The sequence below is a fragment of the Hakea prostrata genome, chromosome 1 (genome assembly GCF_041222555.1).
Source record: "Hakea prostrata isolate BN-2017 chromosome 1, UWA_Hpros_2, whole genome shotgun sequence".
In the NCBI taxonomy this organism is placed as follows: Eukaryota; Viridiplantae; Streptophyta; class Magnoliopsida; order Proteales; family Proteaceae; genus Hakea; species Hakea prostrata.
The window spans coordinates 14,877,119-14,901,295 of record NC_142600.1 but is presented as its reverse complement, the minus strand read 5'-3'; the positions used below and the strand labels follow the sequence as shown (position 1 = coordinate 14,901,295).

At 36.1% G+C, this 24,177-nt stretch overlaps 4 protein-coding genes across 4 annotated transcripts; all 4 read right to left on the bottom strand.

Annotated features, from left to right (window-relative positions):
* Window positions 1-238: 238 nt before the first annotated feature.
* Window positions 239-1,855, bottom strand: LOC149027750 (7-deoxyloganetin glucosyltransferase-like). Its single transcript, XM_089147388.1, has 2 exons — window positions 1,333-1,855; window positions 239-1,221 (listed from the first exon to the last, which is right to left on the bottom strand). The coding sequence occupies exons 1-2, from the start codon at window positions 1,853-1,855 to the stop codon at window positions 287-289; spliced, it is 1,458 nt and encodes a 485-aa protein (XP_089003514.1). The 3' UTR covers window positions 239-286.
* Window positions 1,856-8,707: 6,852 nt separating this feature from the next.
* LOC149027749 (7-deoxyloganetin glucosyltransferase-like) lies at window positions 8,708-10,553 on the bottom strand. The gene is made up of 2 exons (XM_089147378.1): window positions 9,959-10,553; window positions 8,708-9,845 (listed from the first exon to the last, which is right to left on the bottom strand). Exons 1-2 carry the CDS (start codon window positions 10,479-10,481, stop codon window positions 8,911-8,913), a joined length of 1,458 nt encoding a protein of 485 aa, XP_089003504.1. The 5' UTR covers window positions 10,482-10,553; the 3' UTR covers window positions 8,708-8,910.
* Window positions 10,554-13,815: 3,262 nt separating this feature from the next.
* Window positions 13,816-15,384, bottom strand: LOC149027748 (7-deoxyloganetin glucosyltransferase-like). Its single transcript, XM_089147370.1, has 2 exons — window positions 14,862-15,384; window positions 13,816-14,750 (listed from the first exon to the last, which is right to left on the bottom strand). Exons 1-2 carry the CDS (start codon window positions 15,382-15,384, stop codon window positions 13,816-13,818), a joined length of 1,458 nt encoding a protein of 485 aa, XP_089003496.1.
* A 3,767-nt stretch (window positions 15,385-19,151) lies between these two features.
* Window positions 19,152-20,938, bottom strand: LOC149027747 (7-deoxyloganetin glucosyltransferase-like). The gene is made up of 2 exons (XM_089147361.1): window positions 20,344-20,938; window positions 19,152-20,254 (listed from the first exon to the last, which is right to left on the bottom strand). Exons 1-2 carry the CDS (start codon window positions 20,864-20,866, stop codon window positions 19,320-19,322), a joined length of 1,458 nt encoding a protein of 485 aa, XP_089003487.1. The 5' UTR covers window positions 20,867-20,938; the 3' UTR covers window positions 19,152-19,319.
* Window positions 20,939-24,177: the final 3,239 nt, after the last annotated feature.

Below are 24,177 nucleotides of genomic sequence, written 5' to 3'. Positions count from 1 at the left end.
CATGAATCCAGTTTATTTATTTTTAATAATAAAAAGTCAATACCGAAATTGAAAGAATAATGGTTCAGTTCCCTTTCTAAGTTTCAACTAATTAAGACCGATAATACAAAGCCAACAATCAATTCCGGCCTTGCCATGTATTATTTATTTTTGGGTAGATAAGATACCCATCAATATATACCTGTAGCATCCACCCAGCAGAGCCACTGGGGTTTAATTGGTATTTGATACAGTTCTTAGCAAAGCTGCAAAAGGAGGAAAAGAAAAAGGTTTGGTGAAGTGAAAATTAATTTGGCTTTGAAAGAAGAATTTGGTTCACCAAATTGTCAAAATTGACAAGAGAAGATCCGCCAGAACTAGTCGCCTCTTTCACTTTGCTTTTCCAAGCCATTGTTGCAGCCTTCATCTGTTTACCTTTTTCTCCTTCCATCAACTCTCTCACAAGCCTCTCCACATCATCTTTTTTCACATTGTTGTCAATCTCTGCACCAATCCCCCAATGAGTGCAGGAGTATCTGCAGTTCGTCTGTTGCTCTGCAAAGAATGGCCAACAAACCATGGGAACACCACCACAGATGCTTTCTAGTGTGGAGTTCCACCCACTGTGGGTTAAGAAACCACCAATGGCTGGGTGGTTCAGCACTTCCTCCTGTGGACACCAACTTGTAAGCATGCATCTCTCTTGGGTTTGGCTCACGAACTCAGCTGACAGAACGGCAGAGTTACCGGCAACAAGGTCAGGCCTTATAACCCACAAAAAGGTATGCTCGCTATTAGCAAGCCCCCATGCAAACTCCACAAGTTGTTGAGGCGTCATAACTGTGATGCTCCCAAAGTTGATGTAAACCACCGAACTGTGTTTTTTAGAATCAAGCCATTTAAGACACCCAGACTCTTCTTTCCATAGATTGGACCCAATAGACTTCAAAGTCTCATCTTTAATCTGGTCCAAAATCAATGGAAGAGGGCCAATGCTGTAAACTTGAGGCAGCATCCTTGACAATGAATCCATGGCATCCTTCTCCAGGTCATGAAAGGTATTTAAAATTACAGCATCAGCCTTGTAAGCTCTCCCAACTTCTCCTTTGATAAAACCAAGAATGAAATCGGATGGATTGGTAGTTCGAGCAAAACTAGGAATATCCCTGAGACGGATACCATTCATCCCTGGGATCCAATCCAAAGGAGTGTCCAAGTACCCATTGGATAGGTAGCTTTCGTCTGTTCAGTGCAAACAAAAAACAAGTAGAGAGATTTCAATTGGTGAGATATTGTTCGAGAGAGAAATGATCGAGCTCTAATTAATTTCAGTACGTCTGGAGATTACTATACCTTTGAGAGGTGTAAGTCCTCTTTCCATGAGATGGGGGAAGTGCATGTAGGCCAAGAAACCACAGGCGCTGGTGGTCCAGAACAATACTTCAGGGACTCCAATTTCCTGGGCAGCTTGAAGAGTGAAGGACATGGCACCATCAGAGACTATGCATGTGACGGGAGGGATGTTGGGTGTGGAGTTGAGTTTGGAGAGAAGGTTGCGGAAGGGAAGTAAGCAAGTGGTGCTGATAGAGTGGCAAAGGGCTAGAATGTCTTGGGTAGCATCAATATCAGGTGATGAGAGACCATCTGGGATGGTATGGAATTGGAAGTCAGGCAAGCCTTTGAGAGAATCGGGGCCTCTTGACTTGAGTATTCGCTTGTGATTGTATTCAGTGTTGACAAAAGTTATGTGGAAGCCCCTGTGGTGAAGAAGCTTTGCCACTTTGAGCATGGGATTCATGTGGCCTTGTGCTGGGAATGGTATGCAAACCACATGAGGCTGCAGCAGTTTCTTCTCTTCAACTCCGATGGAACCCATCGCCCTCCCCCTCTCTCTCTCTCTCGCTACGTCTCTCGTCCCTGAATGTTGGGAGACCAAAGATGTTGCAGCATCAGTGACTTCTCTGGTACAATTAGTTCCAATCTTCATCTGTATGTATAGAAAAGAAACCGGAGGATCTAATAGCTTGCTCAGGTGTAACTCTCATCAGGCAAAAATCACAGACGTGCATGCACTTTTAAATATTGAATATAAAAATATGGAGTGCTTGCACTTCTAATTTTGTCATGGTGTACGTCAGCCTCATTACAGGTAACGAGAAAAAAGCAGAGTACTATCAAACCCAGCTTGCACTTTGTCAATTACCATACAATTTGAGTGGATTATTGTCCAATTCACCGACTACATGCCGCGCCATTGTGATTGCCTTACCTTGCAAGCTTGCATTTACACTCGCCTGCATAACAGCGGAAGTAACAAAATAGAAGAAGTCCAAGATAAACCACAAACTATGTGAAGCTTACAAGTAAAAAATAAAAAATATATATTTTCAAAAATCATCACCTTAATTTATTGAGTCTTCTATAATTTGTGGTCAATAGCTATCGAGGAACACGTGATGATCCGGACTCGTCCAAGACAAGAAGTGAAAATATTAAGATTCAATGGTCGTAATTTCTTATCCCTATAATCATAATCTCTGAATTATGATAGATTCACATGTCGCTTTTGAGAACTCTGAAAATATCTCTCGCACTATGAAAATATCTCTCGCACTTAGGGATTATTTTATTATTATTATTATTATTATTATTATTATTATTATTATTATTATTATTATTATTATTATTATTATTATTATTATTATTATTATTATTATTATTATTATTATTATTATTATTATTTTATCTCATCATATGTAATAAGGTTAATGTAATGAAAATTGTAATAAGTTCAATGGAATGAAAATTGCTTGGGTACGCAATTAATTAATGCATAGTACTGCAGTGAACGGGATCTTGATCATTCCCAGCACAGTGTAGTGCATTAATTGTGCAGTACTGAAGTCAAACTTCAATAAAATACTGTTTAAAATTAGAAAAGATATCTCACCAAAGAAAAAGATTAGGAAATATATTATTTGATTAATGTGTATGTATCAAGTTGTATTATCCCTTGTTGATTGCATCAATGTAGTGTGTAAACCAATAGAAACTCCTTTTCTTCAATTACTTCTGTTACACCATGGTTGAATATCTAGAGTGAAACCAAACCAAATGGAACCCCGAACCCACAAATAAGATTTTTGAATATAAGGTTTTGAATGTCTGGGTTGAATTTTATATTAAGTGAAGATATCAAAAACTTCTGGGTTCTGGAGGTACTTAATTTTGTTGATCTCCTTGTTCACTAAATAAAATTAATCAAACAATTAAATGATCATGAATGATTGAAAGTACCTACCTTTCATTTGAGATTTCAATGTTAGTTATTAGTCTAAACAATTTAGTTGTTCATACACTTTAATACAAAAAAGCATGAGAAGGAAGAGAAGAAGAAATTAAAAGGGAACACTATTAATGAAAGTGATGAGTAGGAAGATCTCTCACTCTTTTGTTCTCATGCTAATCTAATTATCGATTGATTAGCAATGACAACAAAAGAATCTCATGACAATTAAATTAGAAATTATCATAATAGAGATTGAAAGGAGTGTCAAGAGAATGCTTAACTATAAAACGTGATTTGGTTTTCTTTTTCTTATCCAAAGGAGAAGGTGTAAGAAAATCTCATGATTAGGAATAATCGTAATAGAGATTGAAAGGGGTGTCACAAGAATGCCTAACTATAAAACGTGAATTGCTTCTCTTTTTCTTGCCCAAAAGAGAAGGTGCAAGTCTAACTTTCTTCAACCATCAAAAAAAGGGTTGTGGGTCTTATTTTTCTATCTTGAGTATCATCATTGTAGTTTTGCCCTTACAATAATGAAATTGACCTTTTGTTTTTTCCTTCCTTTTTTGGGTTTAATGAAATCAACTTTTAGCGGAAGGAGAAGTGATAAGTTGATTTCATGCATATTATTTTATATGATTAATTTACTATATTTCCATGTATTTATAATTGTTTTATATCAATTTACCCTAATATGATATGAAAATGAATATGTTATACCGTTTACTTTTATTTATATAACATTGGTGATTTTATATATTTCTTAATAAATTCAAATTAAGATTTATTACTTTTATGTGTAGGAAATTATCAATCAAATAAGGGTATTATTGCAAGAGTCCTACCTCAAGTCATAAACATAGAGAGAATGAGTCTTTGCATGCTTCTATGTTTTATTTCCTATTTAGGATTTGATCAAATAAGAGAAAAGAGGAAGAAGAATCCAATTCAAACAAGGAAGATAGAAAAATCCCGTTTTTGAGTGTCTCTGTCCAGTTTTGATCAAGATCTTCATCGGATGGTCATCTGGTGTCTGATCGAGCCAATTTTTGGAGGAGAGCTTCATGACTTCTTGGTCTTAAAATCCAACGGTGGGATTATGCATTGGAGATCTTTAAGTTAGTCCGATTCATACATCCAAATACTCATTGGTTAAGTCAGATAAGAACTCTGAGTTTGACTCAAACTCTAAGTTTAATTAATCTATAAAAAGAGAACAAACTCCAGGAAGAAGGAGATGACGTTTTTGGAAGCTTTGGAACACCAAAGAGAACCTTCTTGGAGCTTTGGAGGAGCGGAGAGGTAGAACCAGGAGACGTTGGTTGGCTTTGGCGATCTGAAGTTTGGGAATAAGTTTTTCTTCATCTTCTTTCAATGTTCTTGAACTCCTCTGTAATGTTTTTAATTTCGAGTATGAACTAATTTAGTTTTTCTAGGGATCATATGTAGCCTATCTTTGAATTCTCACTCTTGAACTCATCAATATTATTTTGAATATTGTTTCCTTTGATTGAGTTTTTACTTCTATTATTCATGCTTTTGATTAATTGGCACTAATCAACTGATTTGTTAATCATAATGAACTGAGAATGAATTTATGTGTTTAGTTCATTGGAGTAGAAGCCATGAATTACATTTAGGATAGAGATATACTTACATGGTTTGTGTATTTGTTACATGGGAATCCATAGAATTTAATGATTTCTCAATTGTTGTAACCCATATAGAAATATAGTGGGTTAGCAATTGAGGAATTTCTATTAGTACTTGAGAGAGACTAATAGATAGGGAAGGAAATCTCGACTATCAATCAGGAAAATATTTCTCAAATTATAAAAAGGGATAAAATGGTGGGAATGCTTAGTTATGGTGAAATCTAACCCCTAGATTTTTAGCAATTAATAATTTCAATTTAAATTTCAATTTGCATTATAGTTTAGAATAATTCTCTTTCTTATTATTTGTTCAAATAAAATTGGTATAATTAATTTGGTACTTAATCTATAGTCCTCGAGGGATCGATTTTTTATCATTATATTACTTGTTACGACAGCGTACACTTGTTACTTGTTACTTGCGTTGTTATTTTTCACAACAAGAAGTGTCCCGATTAACAGACCAAGTGACTTAAGATAAATGTGTATTTTTCCAAAATAATTGACCATAAAGATCATCATGGATTTCTACCTTTTTTTGGGTTATCATAGATTTGCATAGTGGCTCCTTGGAATTTTGAATTCTACAAAATTTATCAAAAAATCTCAATAAAAAAATGATATAAAACTTTTTCATATTCATTTAGAAAAAGTTAACTTCATTTCTTCTAGGATCTTTTTGGTAACAATTCTTATTTTCCATTTTTCCTATTTAAAGAAAATGATTACAACAAATAATTTTTTGTTAGAAAGAAAAATGATTTGATAACTTTTGTCCAAAATAAATTATAGAATAAAAAATAAGTTTGATATGTTAAAATTAAAAATGATAATGAAAATTGAGAATGAATTGTTAGGGTTTAATTGGAAGTGAGAAAACGAAGAAACAATAGGACTTTCACCCAAAAAAAAAAAAAAAAAAAAACAATAGGACTTTCACTTCCAATTTATTTATATATTTACTATTATATCTCACTTAGCATTTAGATTTTAAATGATTTGTCCAAAAATCAATAGAATAAGTTTTGGAGCCAATATCCGTAATCGACAAAATGTTCATTACGGATTTTGAGGAGTTTTTCTATTTTTTAAATAAATTTAAAATGGTTATCAAATAGATTAAAAGAATGAAAAATGTTAGAAAATGAGAATGATAATTTTGCAAGAAAAAGTCATGATTGAGCAGAAATCCAAGAAAGTAAGTGGTTCAACAAGTAGGTGAACCAAGGAGACAACGTCGTCACTATACTCATCTCCAAGTTCCCAAAGAATCGCATGAATTTGGTTTTTGTCAACAATGGGACAATCGACACGACTAGGGCAACGACAACCATCCGAACTTCGTGCAAGTATTCAGGATGCTCGAGGATCTTTTTGCAAAGATAATTCTGCAAAAATTCAAATGCCTCTGTCTTTCGACTTAATTTGTCAAATTGTTGAACTTAAGAACTAGATCATTTTGCATCTGGCTATCTTCCTTTTGGTGTTCAAATGAAAGAAAAAATAAATTAAATTCCACTAAGTATTGTGTGAGAAGTCACAATTTCTTAAATGAGAGTTCTTGACAAATCTTGTACTTTTTCAAGTAAATTAAATCCAATGGTTTCATAGAAACAAAATAAGATGCCCATGTATAGGGTTTTCAAACAAACAAACTAATGGGAGAAAAAGGAAATTACAGTTCTTCAAGAACCCCTCCCCGGCTAGGAGGAGTTAGGTTCTCCATAAGTATTCAACGGCAGTTCTTTCATAGAAAATTCACTTTGTAAGTAATTTCATTGCAGAAATTCTATGAGGCTCAAATCATGGACGAAGATTATACAAGAACATGCTAGTGTTAAATAGACTGAACAGAATAAAAATACAAGAACCTCCATTCATTCTCTTCAACCACGAAACTAGAATTTCTGAGTCGTAGGGAAAGTAGCTTAACAGAGTTGAACGATTTGAACAATGGTGCTTTTGACAAACGATGCCTCTTCACTGTAGTTTCATACTTGAACGAGAGATGCAGCAGAGAGAGATTGTCAAGCGAAATAAGGTTTGAGTGAGAGATGCTTGCGTGATTCTTAACACTTTTGAGCGATCTTGAGATAGATCGAGTGAGATTGAGAGAGAATCGTCGGGCTTTTAGAGTGAGATTCTTCAGCAAAGGTTGTGCTAATGGGAGAAGAAAGACTTGTTAGGGCATTTGAATTTGAAGCTTTGTATTGTGATTTTCCAACTTTGCCCTCAAATAGTATCGTTCCTTCTAGTGTGCCCAGCCTTTTAACACAGAAGTGTTCCTTCCAATTTGGAGCTTCTCAAGCACAAGCAAAATTTTTGTGTTAACATACTCGGTTCAATACACTTTTGTTGAACTAGCACACATTTTTTGGACCAGTTTAACATACAAAATTTTGCCAATTTCTATGCCAAAATGGACAAATGGCACATAATAAATGTGTCAAGAGCGTTACCATAAAACTGCTAAATTAAATTTCAGAGCAATCTAAGCATGACCATCGTCTCGTTTTTTTTTTTTTTTTTTTTGTTGATACAAAGAAAACAAAGATTAAAATGTAGTGAGGTCATTTAGTGGTCTTTCAATCAAGATCCTATCACTGTCTCCCTATGGCTTCATTGGCAAGTTCTTGTGCCATATCCAGCAAATAGATTGGCTTTATTTTGATAATCGATATCCTTTTAGGGATGGTCCTAATATCAATAGATCTTGAACTAACTCCAGTGGCCATGGTTTTTGAGGACGTGGTATGAAGTCAGTGATTTGGTCCCAATTAGTCCAAATAGATTCGACGTGTATGTTGTATTGTCGTGCTTTCTCCATTCCTTCTCTCAGTCCCTTAACATTAGCCAAATTGAAATTGTCCCCATCAAAAACACCGCTCCAGCAATGTACAACTCGGTTGTTGACAGTGATTCCCCAACACCATCGTCTCGTTGTAGGCAATTGAAATGAGGAAACTTATGTATTCATTATCATTGTATAAGTTACTTAAATTTTATATTTTTGTAATCATTATGGACGTGCTACTTAAATTTTAAATTTTGTAGCTAACAGTGACACATTTTGGATGTATCTTTTAATAACTTTTGTAAAATTCAAAGAGAATTAAATGCAAGTAATTTAATATCTAAGTAATGTTAAGTAATCATTATAAAATTTCTTCAAGGAAGGCGTTCAATTCACAATGCTTTATCCAATTTTTGAGTGGGAGATGAAAGAGGGAAATGTTATTATGGATCATCCATCAATGGGGCAGAAATAAATATTTCAAATCTATGGTTTATGATAAACAAAGATATCCTAAGCACCTTTAGGGTTTCACTCTTTTTGGTGGCACATTAAAATTATACATGGAAGCCATCTTGAGAACATAGTCGAGCTACACTTGTTTTTATTATTTTTAATAAGAGATAGTGCGAAATTATTAACTCCACTTTAGGTATGTATTGACTAATCTTTAGCTGTGCTTTATATATATAAGGGAGAATCTTCACATGATCCAAACATAACTTTACTTTCACACCCAAAAAACTATCTATATTAAAAAAGAAAAGGGCAAAAAACAAGAAAAGAAAGCAAACGGTCAACATCTTCTATGCGTGTAACGATGTACATGTACCACACCTGTACAAAATATAATTTATTCATAAAAACACCCTTTCTCCAAAAAAAGGAAAGAAAAAAAAAGTTTCTTTGGAACTTGCCATAAATTCAGTTTATTTATTTTTAATAATAAAAAATTAATACCGAAATTGAAGAATAATGGTTCAATTCCCTTTCAAGTTTCAACTAATTAAGACCGATAATACAAAGCCAACAATCAATTCCTTGCCATGTATTATTTATTTTTGAGGTAGATACCCATCAATATATACCTGTAGCATCCAGCTAGGAGAGCCACAGGGGTTTAATTGGTATTTGGTACAGTTCTTAGCAAAGCTGCAAAAGGAGGAAAAGAAAAAGGTTTGGTGAAGTGAAAATTAATTTGGCTTTGAAAGAAGAATTTGGTTCACCAAATTGTCAAAATTGACAAGAGAAGATCCACCAGAACTACTCGCCTCTTTCACTTTGCTTTTCCAAGCCATTGCTGCAGCCTTCATTTGTTTACCTTTTTCTCCTTCCATCAACTCTCTCACAAGCCTCTCCACATCATCTTTTTTCACATTGTTGTCAATCTCTGCACCAATCCCCCAATGAGTGCAGGAGTATCTGCAGTTCGTCTGCTGCTCTGCAAAGAATGGCCAACAAACCATGGGAACGCCACCACAGATGCTTTCTAGTGTGGAGTTCCACCCACTATGGGTTAAAAAACCACCAATGGCTGGGTGGTTCAGCACTTCTTCCTGTGGACACCAACTTGTAAGCATGCCTCTCTCTTGGGTTTGGCTCACGAACTCAGCTGACAGAACGGCCGAGTCACCGGCAACAAGGTCAGGCCTTATAACCCACAAAAAGGTATGCTTGCTATTAGCAAGCCCCCATGCAAACTCCACAAGTTGCTGAGGCGTCATAACTGTGATGCTTCCAAAGTTGACGTAAACCACCGAACTGGGTTCTTTAGAATCAAGCCATTTAAGACACCCAGATTCTTCTTTCCATAAATTGGATCCAATAGACTTCAAACTCTCGTCTTTAATCTGATCCAAAATCAATGGAAGAGGGCCAATGCTATAAACTTGAGGCAACATCCTTGACAATGAATCCATGGCATCTTTCTCAAAGTCATCAAAGGTATTTAAAATTACAGCATTAGCCTTGTAAGCTCTGCCAACTTCTCCTTTGATAAAGCCAAGCATGAATTCGGATGGATTGGTAGTTCGAACAAAACTAGGAATATCCCTGAGACGGATACCATTCATCCCTGGAATCCAATCCAAAGGAGTGTCCAAGTACCCATTGGATAGGTAGCTTTCGTCTGTTAAGTGCAAACAAAAAACAAGTAGAGAGACTTCAATTGGTGAGATATTGTTCGAGAGAGAAATGAACAAGCTCTAATTAATTTCAGTACGTCTGGAGTATTAGCTATACCTTTGAGAGGTGTAAGTCCTCTTTCCATGAGATGGGGGAAGTGCATGTAGGCCAAGAAACCACAAGCACTGGTGGTCCAGAACAATACTTCAGGGACTCCAATTTCCTGGGCAGCTTGAAGAGTGAAGGCCATGGCACCATCAGAGACTATGCATGTAACAGGAGGGATGTTGGGTGTGGAGTTGAGTTTGGAAAGAAGGTTGCGAAAGGGAAGTAAGCAAGTGGTGGTTGTAGAGTGGCAAAGGGCTGGGATGTCTTGGGTAGCATCAATATCAGGTGATGAGAGACCATCTGGTATAGTATGGAATTGGAAGTCAGGCAAGCCTTTGAGAGAATCAGGGCCTCTTGATTTGAGTATTCGCTTGTGATTGTATTCAGTGTTGACAAAAGTTATGTGGAAGCCCCTGTGGTGAAGAAGCTTTGCCACTTTGAGCATGGGATTTATGTGGCCTTGTGCTGGGAATGGTGTGCAAACCACATGATCAGGCTGCAGCTTCTTCTCTTCAACTCCGATGGAACCCATCGCACACACTCTCTCTCTCTCTCTCTGCGTCTTTCGTCCCTGATGTTGGGAGTCCAAAGATGTTGCAACAGCGGTGACTTCTCTGGTACAATTAGTTCCAATCTTCATCTGTATATATAGATAAGATATCCTGTAGCTTGCTCAGATGCAACTCTCATCAGAAGACAAAAACCACAAATGTGCTGTTTTAAATATTGAAAATAAAAAGATGTAGTGTCTCATGGTGTACGTCAGCCTCAGCAGAGTACCATCAAACCCAAATTGCACTTGGTCAATTTGGATGGATTCTTCTCCAATTTACCGACTAAATGCCGCCGCACCATTGTTGCCTTAGCTTGCAAGCTTGCATTTACACTCGCCTCCATAACAGCAGAACTAACCAAATAGAAGAAGTCCAAGACAACAAGTGGAAATATTAAGATTCAACAGCTGTAATTTCTTATCCTGAAATCATAATCGCTGAATTATGAAGACTCACATGTCATTTTTGAAAACCGTTAAAAATATCTTTCTGCACTGTGACAAATAAAATTGCCGACATTCAACACTTATAGAGTTATAGGGATTATCCAATTTTTTTTAATTTTTTTTTATCTCATTAAATGAAATATGGTCAATAGAACACTGTTTAAGATTAGAAAAACATATGTCACCAAAGAAATATATTATTTGTTTAATGTGTATGTCTCAAGTTGTGTCTTCCTTTGAATCCGTGTGTCAACTGTCAAGCAATATAAATTCCTTCTTTTCTTCAATTATTTTGGTTACACTCAAGTTGAATATTTAGAATGAAACCAAATCCAATGGGGAACTCATCAAAATAGATTTTTGAATATGAGGTTATGAATATCTGGGTTGAATTTTAAATTAAGTGAAGATGTTGAAATCTTCTGGTTCTAGAGGTACTTAATTTTGTTTTTCTCTTTGTTTATTGAATAAAATTAATCAAACAATTAAATGATCATGAATGATTGAAAGTACCCACCATTTATTTGAGATTTCAATGTTAGTTATTAGTCTAAATAATTTATTTCTTCATAACCTTGTACACCTTATAATACAAAAAGGCATGAGAAGAAAGAGAAAGAAGAAATTAAAAGGAAACACTTTTAATGAAGGTGATGAGTAGGAAGATGTCTCACTCTTTTGTCATAATGCTAATTCAGTTATTGATTAATGATAACAGTTTGATCTCAACCGTTGGTAGTACAATATTGCGCGTTAAATGTATAGTATTCAAGTATGTCCCAATGATAACATTAAAAAAAAAAAAAATCTAATGATAGTTAAATTATGAATACCATAATAGAAATTGAAAGAGGTGTCACGGCACTCCCTAGCTATAGAAGGTGATTTGGTTTTTTTTTCTTGCCCAAAGGAGAGAGGGTGCAAGTCTTACTTTTGTTGTGAAATTGATCTTGTTTTATTCCTTTTTGGGTTTAATGAAATCGACCTTTAACTTCTACAAAAAAAAATTGAGTCCTTTTCCAAAATAATTGAATCCATAAAGATCATCATGGATTTCTACCCTTTCCAAAGAGTACAAAAGAATGCAGGTATGTTTTGGACATTTCTTGCCTCTTATCAGGTTCCTCCCTTATTTAAGTTTGCCCAATTGGTCTACTTCTTCTACTTATATATATTTAGGCAAGTATTTATGATATTTCGTTGTTCTCTGCTATCTAGGGAAGTTGTTCATGAACAATCTGGTCATGTGCTTAAGGTTCCATTTCGACGGATACACTTCTTAGCACTCTTTGGTCTTACAGTTAATTACTCAACGTTCTTTCTTATCTTTTTTGGATTTTTTGTTATATCACATAACCTTCATTTTCATCTTTGTAATTATGTCTTACACTTTTCATAATGTGTGTTTTTTCCTCTCACTGTAAGTTTGGTAGTTCTATCTTTGGTTATTAAGCATATATCCCACCTGTACAGAAGTTTGTCTAAATAAGGTTTGAGCAAGAGATGCTTGCGTGATTCCTAACACTTTCGAGCGATCTTGAGAGAGAATCATCGAGCTTTTGGAGTGAGGTTCTTCAGTAAATGTTGTGTGAATGGTAGAAAAAAGACCCGTTAGGGCATTTGAAGCTTTACATTGTGATTTCCCAACTTTGCTCTCTAATGGTGTCGTTCCTTCCAGTGTGCCCTGCCTTTTCACATAGAAGTGTGTCCATGCCTTGTGCCAAGGAAGCTCCAACTTAGAGCTTTTTAGGCACAAGCAAAATATGCATCAAACACCCGGTTCAGCACACATTTTTTGGACCAATTTACCATACAAGATTTTGCCAACTTCTATACTAAAATGAGCAAATGGTACAAAATAAGTGTGTCCGGAGCGTTGCCATACAACTCTTAAATTAAATTTGAGTAATCAAGCATGACCATCGTGTCTCATCGTAGGCAATGAAATGAGGAAACTTATGTATTCATCAACATTGTATAAGTTACTTAAATTTTATATTTTTGTAATCATTATGGTTGTGCTACTTAAATTTTAAACTGTAGCTAACAGTGACACATTTTGGATGCATCTTTTAATAACTTTTGTAAAATTCAAAGAGAATTAATGCAAGTAAATTTAATATCTGAAATGAAATGATATGGATGATGATTGTAATGTTAAGTGATCATTATAAAATTTCTTCAAGGAAGGGGTTCAATTCACAATGCTTTATCCAATTTTGAGTGGGGAGATGAAAGAGGAAAATGTTATTTTCGAATCATTCGTTAATTATGAGTTTGACTCTTTTTGTTGGTACATTCAAATATTACATGGAAGCCATCTTAAGAACATAGTTGAGATATACTTATTTTTAATTAGAGATAATGGTAAAATTATTAGCTCCACTTTAGATATATATTGACTAATCTTTAGTGGTGCAACCTTCACATGATCCAAACATAACATTACTTTCACCCCAAAAAATATACATATTAAAAAAAAAGAAGCAAACGATCAACGATCAACAATGTAACACACTTCTATAGAATATAATTTATTCATAAAAACACCCTTTCTCCAAAAAAATAGGGGAAAAAAAGTTTCTTTTGAACTTGCCATGAATACAGTTTTTTTTTTTTTTTTTTTGAATAAAAAATAATATCGAAATTGAAGAATAATGGTTCAGTTCCCTTTCAAGTTTCAACTAATTAAGACCAATAATACAAAGTCAACAATCAATTCCTCGCCATGTATAATTTATTTTTGTGTAGACATCCATCAGTATATACATATAGTGTCCAGCTAGCAGAGCCACAGAGGTTTAATTAATATTTGGTACAGTTCTACGCAAAAGAAGTAAAAGAAAAAGGCTCGTTGAAGTGAAAATTAATTTGGCTTTGAACGAAGAATTTGTTTCACCAAATTGTCAAAATTGACAAGAGAAGACCCGCCAGAACTACTGGCCTCTTTCACTTTCCTTTTCCAAGCCATTGCTGCAGTCTTCATTTGTTTACCTTTTTCTCCTTCCATCAATTCTCTCACAAGCGTCTCCACATCATCCCTTTTCACATTGTTGTCAATCTCTGCACCAATCCCCCAGTGAGTGCAGGAATATCTACAGTTCGTCTGCTGCTCTGCAAAGAATGGCCAACAAACCATGGGAAGACCACCACAAATGCTTTCTAGTGTGGAGTTCCATCCACTATGGGTTAAGAAACCACCTATGGCTGGGTGGTCCAGCACTTCCTCCTGTGGACACCAACTTGTGAGCATTCCTCTCTCTTGGGTTTGGCTCAAGAACTCAGCTGATAGAACGGCTGAGTCACCGGCAACAAGGTCAGGCCTTATAACCCACAAAAAGGTTTGCTCGCTATTAGCAAGCCCCCATGCAAACTCCACAAGTTGCTGAGGCGTCATAACTGTGATGCTCCCAAAGTTGACGTAAACCACCGAACTAGGTTGTTTAGAATCGAGCCATTTAAGAAACCCAGACTCTTCTTTCCATAGATTGGATCCAATAGACTTCAAACTCTCATCTTTAATCTGATCCAAAATCAATGGAAGAGGGCCAATGCTGTAAACTTGAGGCAACATCCTTGACAATGAATCCATGGCATCCTTCTCCAGGTCATGAAAGGTATTTAAAATTACAGCATCAGCCTTGTAAGCTCTCCCAACCTCTCCTTTGATAAAACCAAGCATGAAATCAGATGGATTGGTAGTTCGAGCAAAACTAGGAATATCCCTAAGACGGATACCATTCATCCCTGGGATCCAATCCAAAGGAGTGTCCAAGTACCCATTGGACAGGTAGCTTTCATCTGTTCAGTGCAAACAAAAAACAAGTAGAGAGACTTCAATTGGTGAGATATTGTTCGAGAGAGAAATGAACAAGCTCTAATTAATTTCAGTACGTCTGGAGATTACTATACCTTTGAGAGGTGTAAGTCCTCTTTCCATGAGATGAGGGAAGTGCATGTAGGCCAAGAAACCACAGGCGCTGGTGGTCCAGAACAATACTTCAGGGACTCCAATTTCCTGGGCAGCTTGAAGAGTGAAGGACATGACACCATCAGAGACTATGCATGTGACAGGAGGCATGTTGGGTGTGGAGTTGAGTTTGGAGAGAAGGTTGCGGAAGGGAAATAAGCAAGTGGTGCTGGTAGAGTGGCAGAGGGCTTGAACTTCTTGGGTAGCATCAATATCAGGTGATGAGAGACCATCTGGGATGGTATGGAATTGGAAGTCAGGCAAGCCTTTGAGAGAATCAGGGCCTCTTGACTTGAGTATTCGCTTCTGATTGTATTCAGTGTTGACAAAAGTTATGTGGAAGCCCCTGTGGTGAAGAAGCTTTGCCACTTTGAGCATCGGATTCATGTGGCCTTGTGCTGGGAATGGTATGCAAACCACATGAGGCTGCAGCAGCTTCTTCTCTTCAACTCCGATGGAACCCATCGCCCTCTCTCTCTTATCTCTCTGCGTCTCTCGTCCCAAAATGTTGGGAGACCAAACATGTTGCAGCAGCCGTGCCTTCTCCGGTACAATTAGTTCCAATCTTCATCTGTATGTATAGAAAAGAAACCGGAGGATCTAATAGCTTGCTCAGGTGTAACTTTCATCAGGCAAAAATCACAGACGTGCATGCACTTTTAAATATTGAATATAAAAATATGGAGTGCTTGTCTAATTTTGTCATGGTGTACGTCAACCTCATAACAGGTAACGAGAAAAAAGCGGAGTACCATCAAACCCAACCTGCACTTTGTCAATTACCGTACAATTTGAGTGGATTTTTGTCCAATTCACCGACTACATGCCGCGCCATTTTTGCCTCAGCTTGCATTAACACTCGCCTGCATAACAGCAGAAGTAACAAAATAGAAGAAGTCCTAGACAGAGTGTGGATCATTTTCCCTGACGGGGACGATCACTTTATAACCACAAATTATATGGAGTCTATAAGTAAAAATAATATAATTTTTTTACACCTTAATTTTGTGGGGCCTCTATAATTTGTGGTCAATAGCTATCGAGGAGCAGTGATGATTCGGATTCCTCCAAGACAACAAGTGAAAATATTAAGATTCAACCGATGTAATTTCTTATCCCTGTAATTGTAATTGCTGAATTATGATATATTCACATGTCACTTTTTCAGAACTGTGAAAATATTTCTCGCACCATGATGACAAATAAAAATTCTGACTTAGGGTTTAGTCATTCTTTTATCTCATCAAATGTAATAAGGTCAATGGAATGAAAATTGTATTAATGTCAATAAAATGGAAATTGCTTGATCATTCGCAGCATAGTGCTGTGCATTAATTGTGTAGTACTTAAGTCAAACTTCAATGAAACATCATTTAAAATTAAAAAAGATATCTCATCAAACAAAAAGATTAAGACAGATATTATTTGGTTAATGTGTATATCTCAAGTTGTATTATACCTTGTTGATTGCATCAATGTAGTGTGTCAAGCAATATAAACTCCTTTGCTTCAATTACTTATGTTACACCATAGTTGATTATCTAGAGTGAAACCAAACCAAATGGAACCCCGAACCCACAAATAAGATTTTTGAATATGAGGATTTGAATGTTTGGGTTGACTCTTATATTCAGTGAAGATGTCAAAAACTTCTGGTTCTGGAGGTAGTTAATTTACTAAATAAAATTAATCAAACAATTAAATGATCATGAATGATTGGAAGTACCTACCATTCATTTGAGATTTCAATGTTAGTTATTAGTCTAAATAAAATTTTTTTATTTTTTTTTTTTGGTAATCTGCCTAAATAATTTAGTTGTTCAATAGCATGAGAAGGAAGAGAAGAAGAAATTAAAAGGAAACACTATTAATGAAAGTGATGAGTAGGAAGATATCTCACTCTTTTGTCGTAATGCTAATCTAATTATCGTTTGATTGGTGATGACAGCAAAAAAATCTCATGACAATTAAATTAGGAATTATTATAATAGAGATTGAAAGGAGTGTCACGAGAATGCTTAACTATAAAACGTGATTTGGTTTCTTTTTCTTACCCAAAGGAGAATGTGTAAGAAAATCCCATGACAGTTAAATTAGGAATAATCATAATATAGATTGAAAGGGGTGTTACAAGAATGCCTAACTATAAAACGTGACTTTGGTTTTCTTTTTCTTGCCCAAAGGAGAAGGTGTGAGTCTTACTTTCTTCAATTGCCCAAAAAAATTAAGGGTTGTGCATCTTATTTTATGTATTCATCATCATTGTATAAGTTACTTAAATTTTATATTTTGTAATCATTATGGTTGTGCTACTTAAATTTTAAACTGCAGCTTACAGTGACACATTTTGGATGTATCTTTTAATAACTTTTGTAAAATTCAAAGAGAATTGAACGCAAGTAAATTTAATATCTGAATATGAAATGACATGGTAGATGCTTGAATTGTTAAGTAATCATTATAAAATTGAAGGAAAGGGTTTAATTCAAAATGCTTTTATCTAATTTTGAGTGGGGAGATGAAAGAGGGAAATGTTATTATCAAAATCATTCGCCAATAGGGGTAGAAATAAATATTTCAAATCCGTGGTTTATGATAAATAAAGACAGCTAAGCACGTTTAATAAATGTCTCTCAGTAAACACTTTATGGGTTTCACTCTTTTTGGTGGTATATTAAATTATATTGAAAGCCATCTTGAGAATATAGTTGAGATACACTTATTTTTATTATTTTTAATAAGAGATAGTGGTGAAATTATTAGCTCCACTTTGAGTATATATTGACTAATCTTTAGCAGTGCTTTATATATGTACCAGAGAAAGCACAATCTTCACAAGATCCAAACATAACATTACTTTCACACCCAAAAAGAAAAAAAAAGAAAAAAAAAAAGAAAAAAATAATAAGCAAACGATCAACATGTTCAATGCGTGTGATGATGCAACACAGTTGTACATAATATAATTCATTCATGAAAACATCCTTTCTCTAAAAGAAAAAGGGAAAGAAAAAAACGTTTCATTTGAACTTGCCATGAATCCAGTTTCTTTATTGTTCTTTTTTTATAATAAAAAATCAATACCGAAATTGAGGAATAGAGGTTCAGTTCCCTTTCAAGTTTCAACTAATTATGACCGATAATACAAAGCCAACAATCAATTCCTAGCCAAGTATTATTTATTTTTTGGTAGATACCCATCAGTATGTACCACCTTTTGATATTTTAGTTGAATGCAAGGAATAAGGGTATTTTGGTGATTTTACACGTATACTTAGTTAAAAAATGTAATTGTGGTAACTTGTAATTTTGAGTGAGGGTGTTATGTAATTTAAGAGGTCATAGCGGATGATGATCAAGAGTTTTACCCCATTTATAGTGGGTGCCGTGTAATTTGCTCAGGAAAAAAAAAAAAGCACAGGATCAACATCTTTTATGGATGGTTTTGAGGACTAGCATACGAACCAAATTGTAGGTATACCATGAGATTCATGCCAGTTTGATGGTGGTACGAAAAATTTGTGTTGTCGCCAATGATGGGTTAGTCAGCGGATCCGCCTTCCCGGGTCTGGGTTGCCCCTGGCGTTATTTATTATCTCCCTAGTACGCTCCTTCAAAAAAATACATAAAATTTGTGCTGTTGGTACAGTTGACATAGTCAATTACATGGATTCATTATTTTATTGAGCTTCATCCAAACTTATTCGAGATGACGTTTGTGGGAGCAAATATCCTAGGATGTAGCATACTTGTACATAATATAATTAAACTAAAGAAAATTATACGGTACCTGTCATTTTTTGGGTGAAACTAGTGATCACTCACTATTATATTTAAAATTACATGTCACCCATATGCATAATTACAAGTTACCTATAGTTAAATTACTACTGTTAATGGGGTAGGTTGTGGTCACTGGGAGTGAGGGGGTCTGGGGTCGGATTGGATTAGTAATTTCAAAAAATATAAAAAATCAATAAGTAATTGAGCTATAGTACTGGAACAACAAAAATTTTTAAAAAAAAATAAAAAAAAAATAAAATTCTATTGACTTTGGCATGAATCCAAAAGAAAAAAACATATTTTTATTTACTAATTAGAATTGTCTCCCAAGGCCTATATACTATAGTTGCCTCAGAAGGTTCAATATAACAAAATTATAAAAAATCAATACCGAAATTGAAGAATAATTGTATGCAAGTTTCAACTTTCAACTACTTAAGACCCATAATACAAAGCTAACAATCAATTCCTTTCCATGTATTTCTTATTTTTGGGTAGATACCCATCAATATATACCTATATATAGCGTCCACCTAGCAGAGCCACAGAGGTTTAATTGGTATTTGGTACAGTTCTTCGCATAAGGGGAAAAAGAAAAATGTTTGTTGAAGTGAAAATTAATTTGGCTTTGAAAGAAGAATTTGGTTCACCAAATTGTCAAAATTGACAAGAGAAGACCCGCCAGAACTACTGGCCTCTTTCGCTTTGCTTTTCCAAGCCATTGCTGCAGCCTTCATCTGTTGACCTTTTTCTCCTTCCATCAATTCTCTCACAAGCCTCTCCACATCATCTCTTTTCACATTGTTGTCAATCTCTGCACCAATACACCAGTGAGTGCAGGAGTATCTACAGTTCGTCTGCTGCTCAGCAAAGAATGGCCAGCAAACCATGGGAACACCACCACAGATGCTTTCTAGTGTGGAGTTCCACCCACTGTGTGTTAAGAAACCACCTATGGCTGGATGGTTCAGCACTTCCTCTTGTGGACACCAACTTGTGAACATTCCTCTCTCTTGGGTTTGGCTCAAGAATTCAGCTGACAAAACGGCAGAGTCACCGGCAACAAGGTCAGGCCTTATAACCCACAAAAAGGTTTGCTCGCTATTAGCAAGCCCCCATGCAAACTCCACAAGTTGTTGGGGCGTCATAACTGTGATGCTCCCAAAGTTGACGTAAACCACCGAACTGGGTTCTTTAGAATCAAGCCATTTAAGACACCCAGACTCTTCTTTCCATAGATTGGATCCAATAGACTTCAAACTCTCGTCTTTAATCTGATCCAAAATCAATGGAAGAGGGCCAATGCTGTAAACTTGAGGCAACATCCTTGACAGTGAATCCAAGGCATCCTTCTCCAAGTCATTAAAGGTATTTAAAATTACAGCATCAGCCTTGTAAGCTCTGCCAACTTCTCCTTTGAGAAAGTCAAGCATGAATTCGGATGGATTGGTAGTTCGAACAAAACTAGGAATATCCCTGAGACGGATACCATTCATCCCTGGGATCCAATCCAAAGGAGTGTCCAAGTACCCATTGGATAGGTAGCTTTCATCTGTTCAGTGCAAATAAAAAACAATTGGTGAGATGCTCAAGAGAGAAATGAGTTCTAATTAATTTCAGTACGTCTAGAGATTACTATACCTTTGAGAGGTGTAAATCCTCTTTCCATGAGATGGGGGTAGTGCATGTAGGCCAAGAAACCACAGGCGCTGGTGGTCCAAAACAATACTTCAGGGACTCCAATTTCCTGGGCAGCTTGAAGAGTGAAGGACATGACACCATCAGAGACTATGCATGTGACGGGAGGGATGTTGGGTGTGGAGTTGAGTCTGGAGAGAAGGTTGCGGAAGGGAAGTAAGCAAGTGGTGCTGGTAGAGTGGCAAATGGCTGGAATGTCTTGGGTAACATCAATATCAGGTGATGAGAGACCATCTGGGATGGTATGGAATTGGAAGTCAGGCAAGCCTTTGAGAGAATCAGGGCCTCTTGACTTGAGTAGTCGCTTGTGATTGTATTCAGTGTTGACAAAAGTAACGTGGAAGCCCCTGTGGTGAAGAAGCTTTGCCACTTTGAGCATGGGATTTATGTGGCCTTGTGCTGGGAATGGTACGCAAACCACATGAGGCTGCAGCAGCTTCTTCTCTTCAACTCCGATAGAACCCATCGCCCTCTCTCTCTTTCTCTGCTTCTCTCGTCCCTGAATGTTGGAAGACCAAAGATGTTGCAGCTAGCAGCAGTGACTTCTCTGGTGCAATTCAGCAATTAGTTCCAATCTTCATCTGTAGATATAGATAAGAAATCGGAGGATCTAATAGCTTGCTCAGATGTAACTCTCATCCAAAGATAAAAATCTTAAAGCGTGCACTTTTAAATATTGAATATTAAAATATGGGAGTGCTAGTCTAATTTGCATGGTGTACGTTAGTCTCATAACAGGTAACAATTAAACAGTAGAGTACCATCAAACCCAACTTGCACTTTGTCAATTCCATACAATTTGAATGGATTATTGTCCGATTTTTTTATTTTATTTTTTATAATAGAAAGACAAATATATTACTTAAAGATTATTGTCAAATTTGCCGACTACATGCCGCGCTATTGAAGCCTTACCTTCCAAGCTTGCATTTACACTCACCTTATTAAGAAACTATTTCAATGGGAAAAATAGTTGAATGATTTCATATGAAAGAACCTCAAATATATAGACAGCATACATCCCTTACTAATAGGTAACCATGAACAATAAAAGAAAGATATAAAAACATAGAAATACAATACATGGAAATGTTTGTATGGAAATATAATAAATGGAAATGTTTGTATGGAAATATAATAAATAGGAATATTTGTATGGAAATGATTTAGTAGAGAAACATAATCAAGCCAAAGCCAAATTAGGATATTAATGAAATTGAAGGATGAGATGGTATGGAAAGAATTCAAATGTAAAGAATGATGAATGGAAGGAATTCAAATGAGAGGAGTGATGAATGGAAATAATTCAAATGAGAAGATGAAATGATATGGAAACAATTCAAATGAGAGGATGAAATGATATGGAAAGAATTCAAATTAGAGACAATTAGGGAAAGGATGAAAAATCATATTTATCACGGCTAATACTCCCCCTCAAGTTGGAGAGTGAATGTCATGAACTCCCAACTTGCCTCTATGACTGAGAAATAAATATTTTCCAAGGGCCTTGGTGAAAATGTCAGCAACTTGAGCAGCACTAGTGGTGGAGGTGGGTTGAATAAGACCATGTCGAACCTGATCACGAACCGCATGACAATCAATTTCAATGTGCTTGGTGCGCTCGTGAAAGACGGGGTTCGCAGCAATATGTAAAGCAGCTTGATTGTCACAAAATAAAGGTATTGGTCGAGGGACCATGACGCCAAGATCTTTTAGCAATGTAACTAACCACATGAGTTCACAAGTAGTGACAGTCATAGCCCGATATTTAGCCTCAGAAGATGAGCAGGACACAGTAGCTTGTTTTTTAGATTTCCAAGATAAAGGGCTGGAACCAAGAAATACACAATATCCAGTGGTAGATCTTTGAGTCATAGGGAAACTTGTCCAATCTGAGTCACAATAAGCACGAAGAGATAACTCACTATCAGCAGATAAAAGAATCCCTTGTCCTTGAGTGCCATGGATGTAACGAAGTAAACGATTAGCAGCATCCATATGAGGTTTACGAGGCTTATGCATGAATTGACTAAGAACATTCACAGTGTGAACAATATCTGGACGAGTAATTGTGAGATAAATAAGTCTTCCCAATAATCGACGGTATGGTGTTGGATTAGGTAATGGCTCACCATTAGAAGTAGTTAACTTGAGGTTTTGTTCCATTGGAACTTGAGTCGGATTAACACCTGTGAAACCAACATCAGTTAAAATGTTCAATGTGTATTTTCGTTGGTTGAGGAAAATACCTTTCTTGGAACGTGCCACCTCAAGACCAAGGAAATATTTAAGCAATCCAAGATCTTTAATTCGGAAACGTTGCTGAAGAAGTGATTTTTAAGTTGGAAATCACAGTTGTGTCAGACCCAGCAATTAAAATGTCATCAACATAAACAAGTACAAAAGTAGATGAAGACTCTGTAAGTGTAGAAAATAGAGAGTAATCTGCCTTAGATTGTGTATATCCAAGATTAATAAGGGCACCAGAAAGCTTGGAAAACCAATTACGAGATGCTTGCTTAAGCCCATATAATGATTTGTGCAAGCGACAAACCAATTTCTCTCCCTTTTGATGATAACCAGGTGGAAGTATCATATATACCTCTTAATCAAGATTGCCATGAAGAAAGGCGTTGTTTACATCCAATTGATGCAAGGATCATCCTTTGATGGCAGCAATGGCAAGAAGTGTTCTGACAGTAACCAACTTAGCAACTGGGGCAAATGTCTCATGGAAATCAACCCCCTCAATTTGAGTATAACCCTTTGCCACCAAACGCACTTTATAATGCTTAATTGACCCATGTGAATGCCGTTTAATTTTGTAAACCCATTTACAACCTATTGGTTTCTTGTTTGGGGTTAAAGGTACAAGAGACCAAGTCTTGTTAAGGTCAAAAGTTGCAATTTCATTGTCCATTGACTCCTTCCAATCGGATGAAATAATAGCCTTAGCAAAGCTTGTAGGTTCAGTTATAGCATTGAGGACCTTGAGATACCTGAAATGGAGTGATGATAATCTATGATAGGATAAAAAAACAATTTTCAGGAGTGAGAGTACTTGTGCATGAAGGAGGAGCTTGGGAATCCATGGCGTAACAATGATAGTCTTGAAGATAGGGTGGCGGTCGATGAACCCGAGATGGCCGAGAGATGGTAGTGGATGGGAGGGTGGTGAAGGAGGTTCTTCAACTAGTTGGGGAGAGGGTGTGGTTGAGAAAGGTGGGTCTAACAAGATGGGTAAACTATTAATATCTGAAACTACAATGGGTAAAACAGGCAATAATGGGGATGTCAATTTTGAAAAAGGAAAAGAATCTTCAACAAATGTGACATCACGACTAATGTAAACCTTATGTGTTTGTAAATCATAAATCGTATACCCTTTTTGTGCATATGGATACCCAATAAAAACACCTGGAGATGCTCGGGGATCAAATTTATGACGAATGGATGAATGGTTATAACCATAACAAAGGCATCCAAAAGTTCGAAGATGAGAATATAAAGGGATCTTGCCAAATAAAACTTGAAGTGGTGACTTACCATGTAATAACGGGGTGGGTAAATGGTTAATTAGGTAAGTGGCTGTCAAAACACAAGGACCCCAAAACTTATGAGGTAGACTTGTTTGAAAAGATAGAGCACTGGCCACATTAAGAAGATGGCGGTGTTTGCGTTCAACAACCCCATTTTGTTGGGGTGTATCAACGCAACTATGTTGATGAATAATACCATGGGTTGTAAAAAAATGCATTTGAATGATGATTAAAAAAC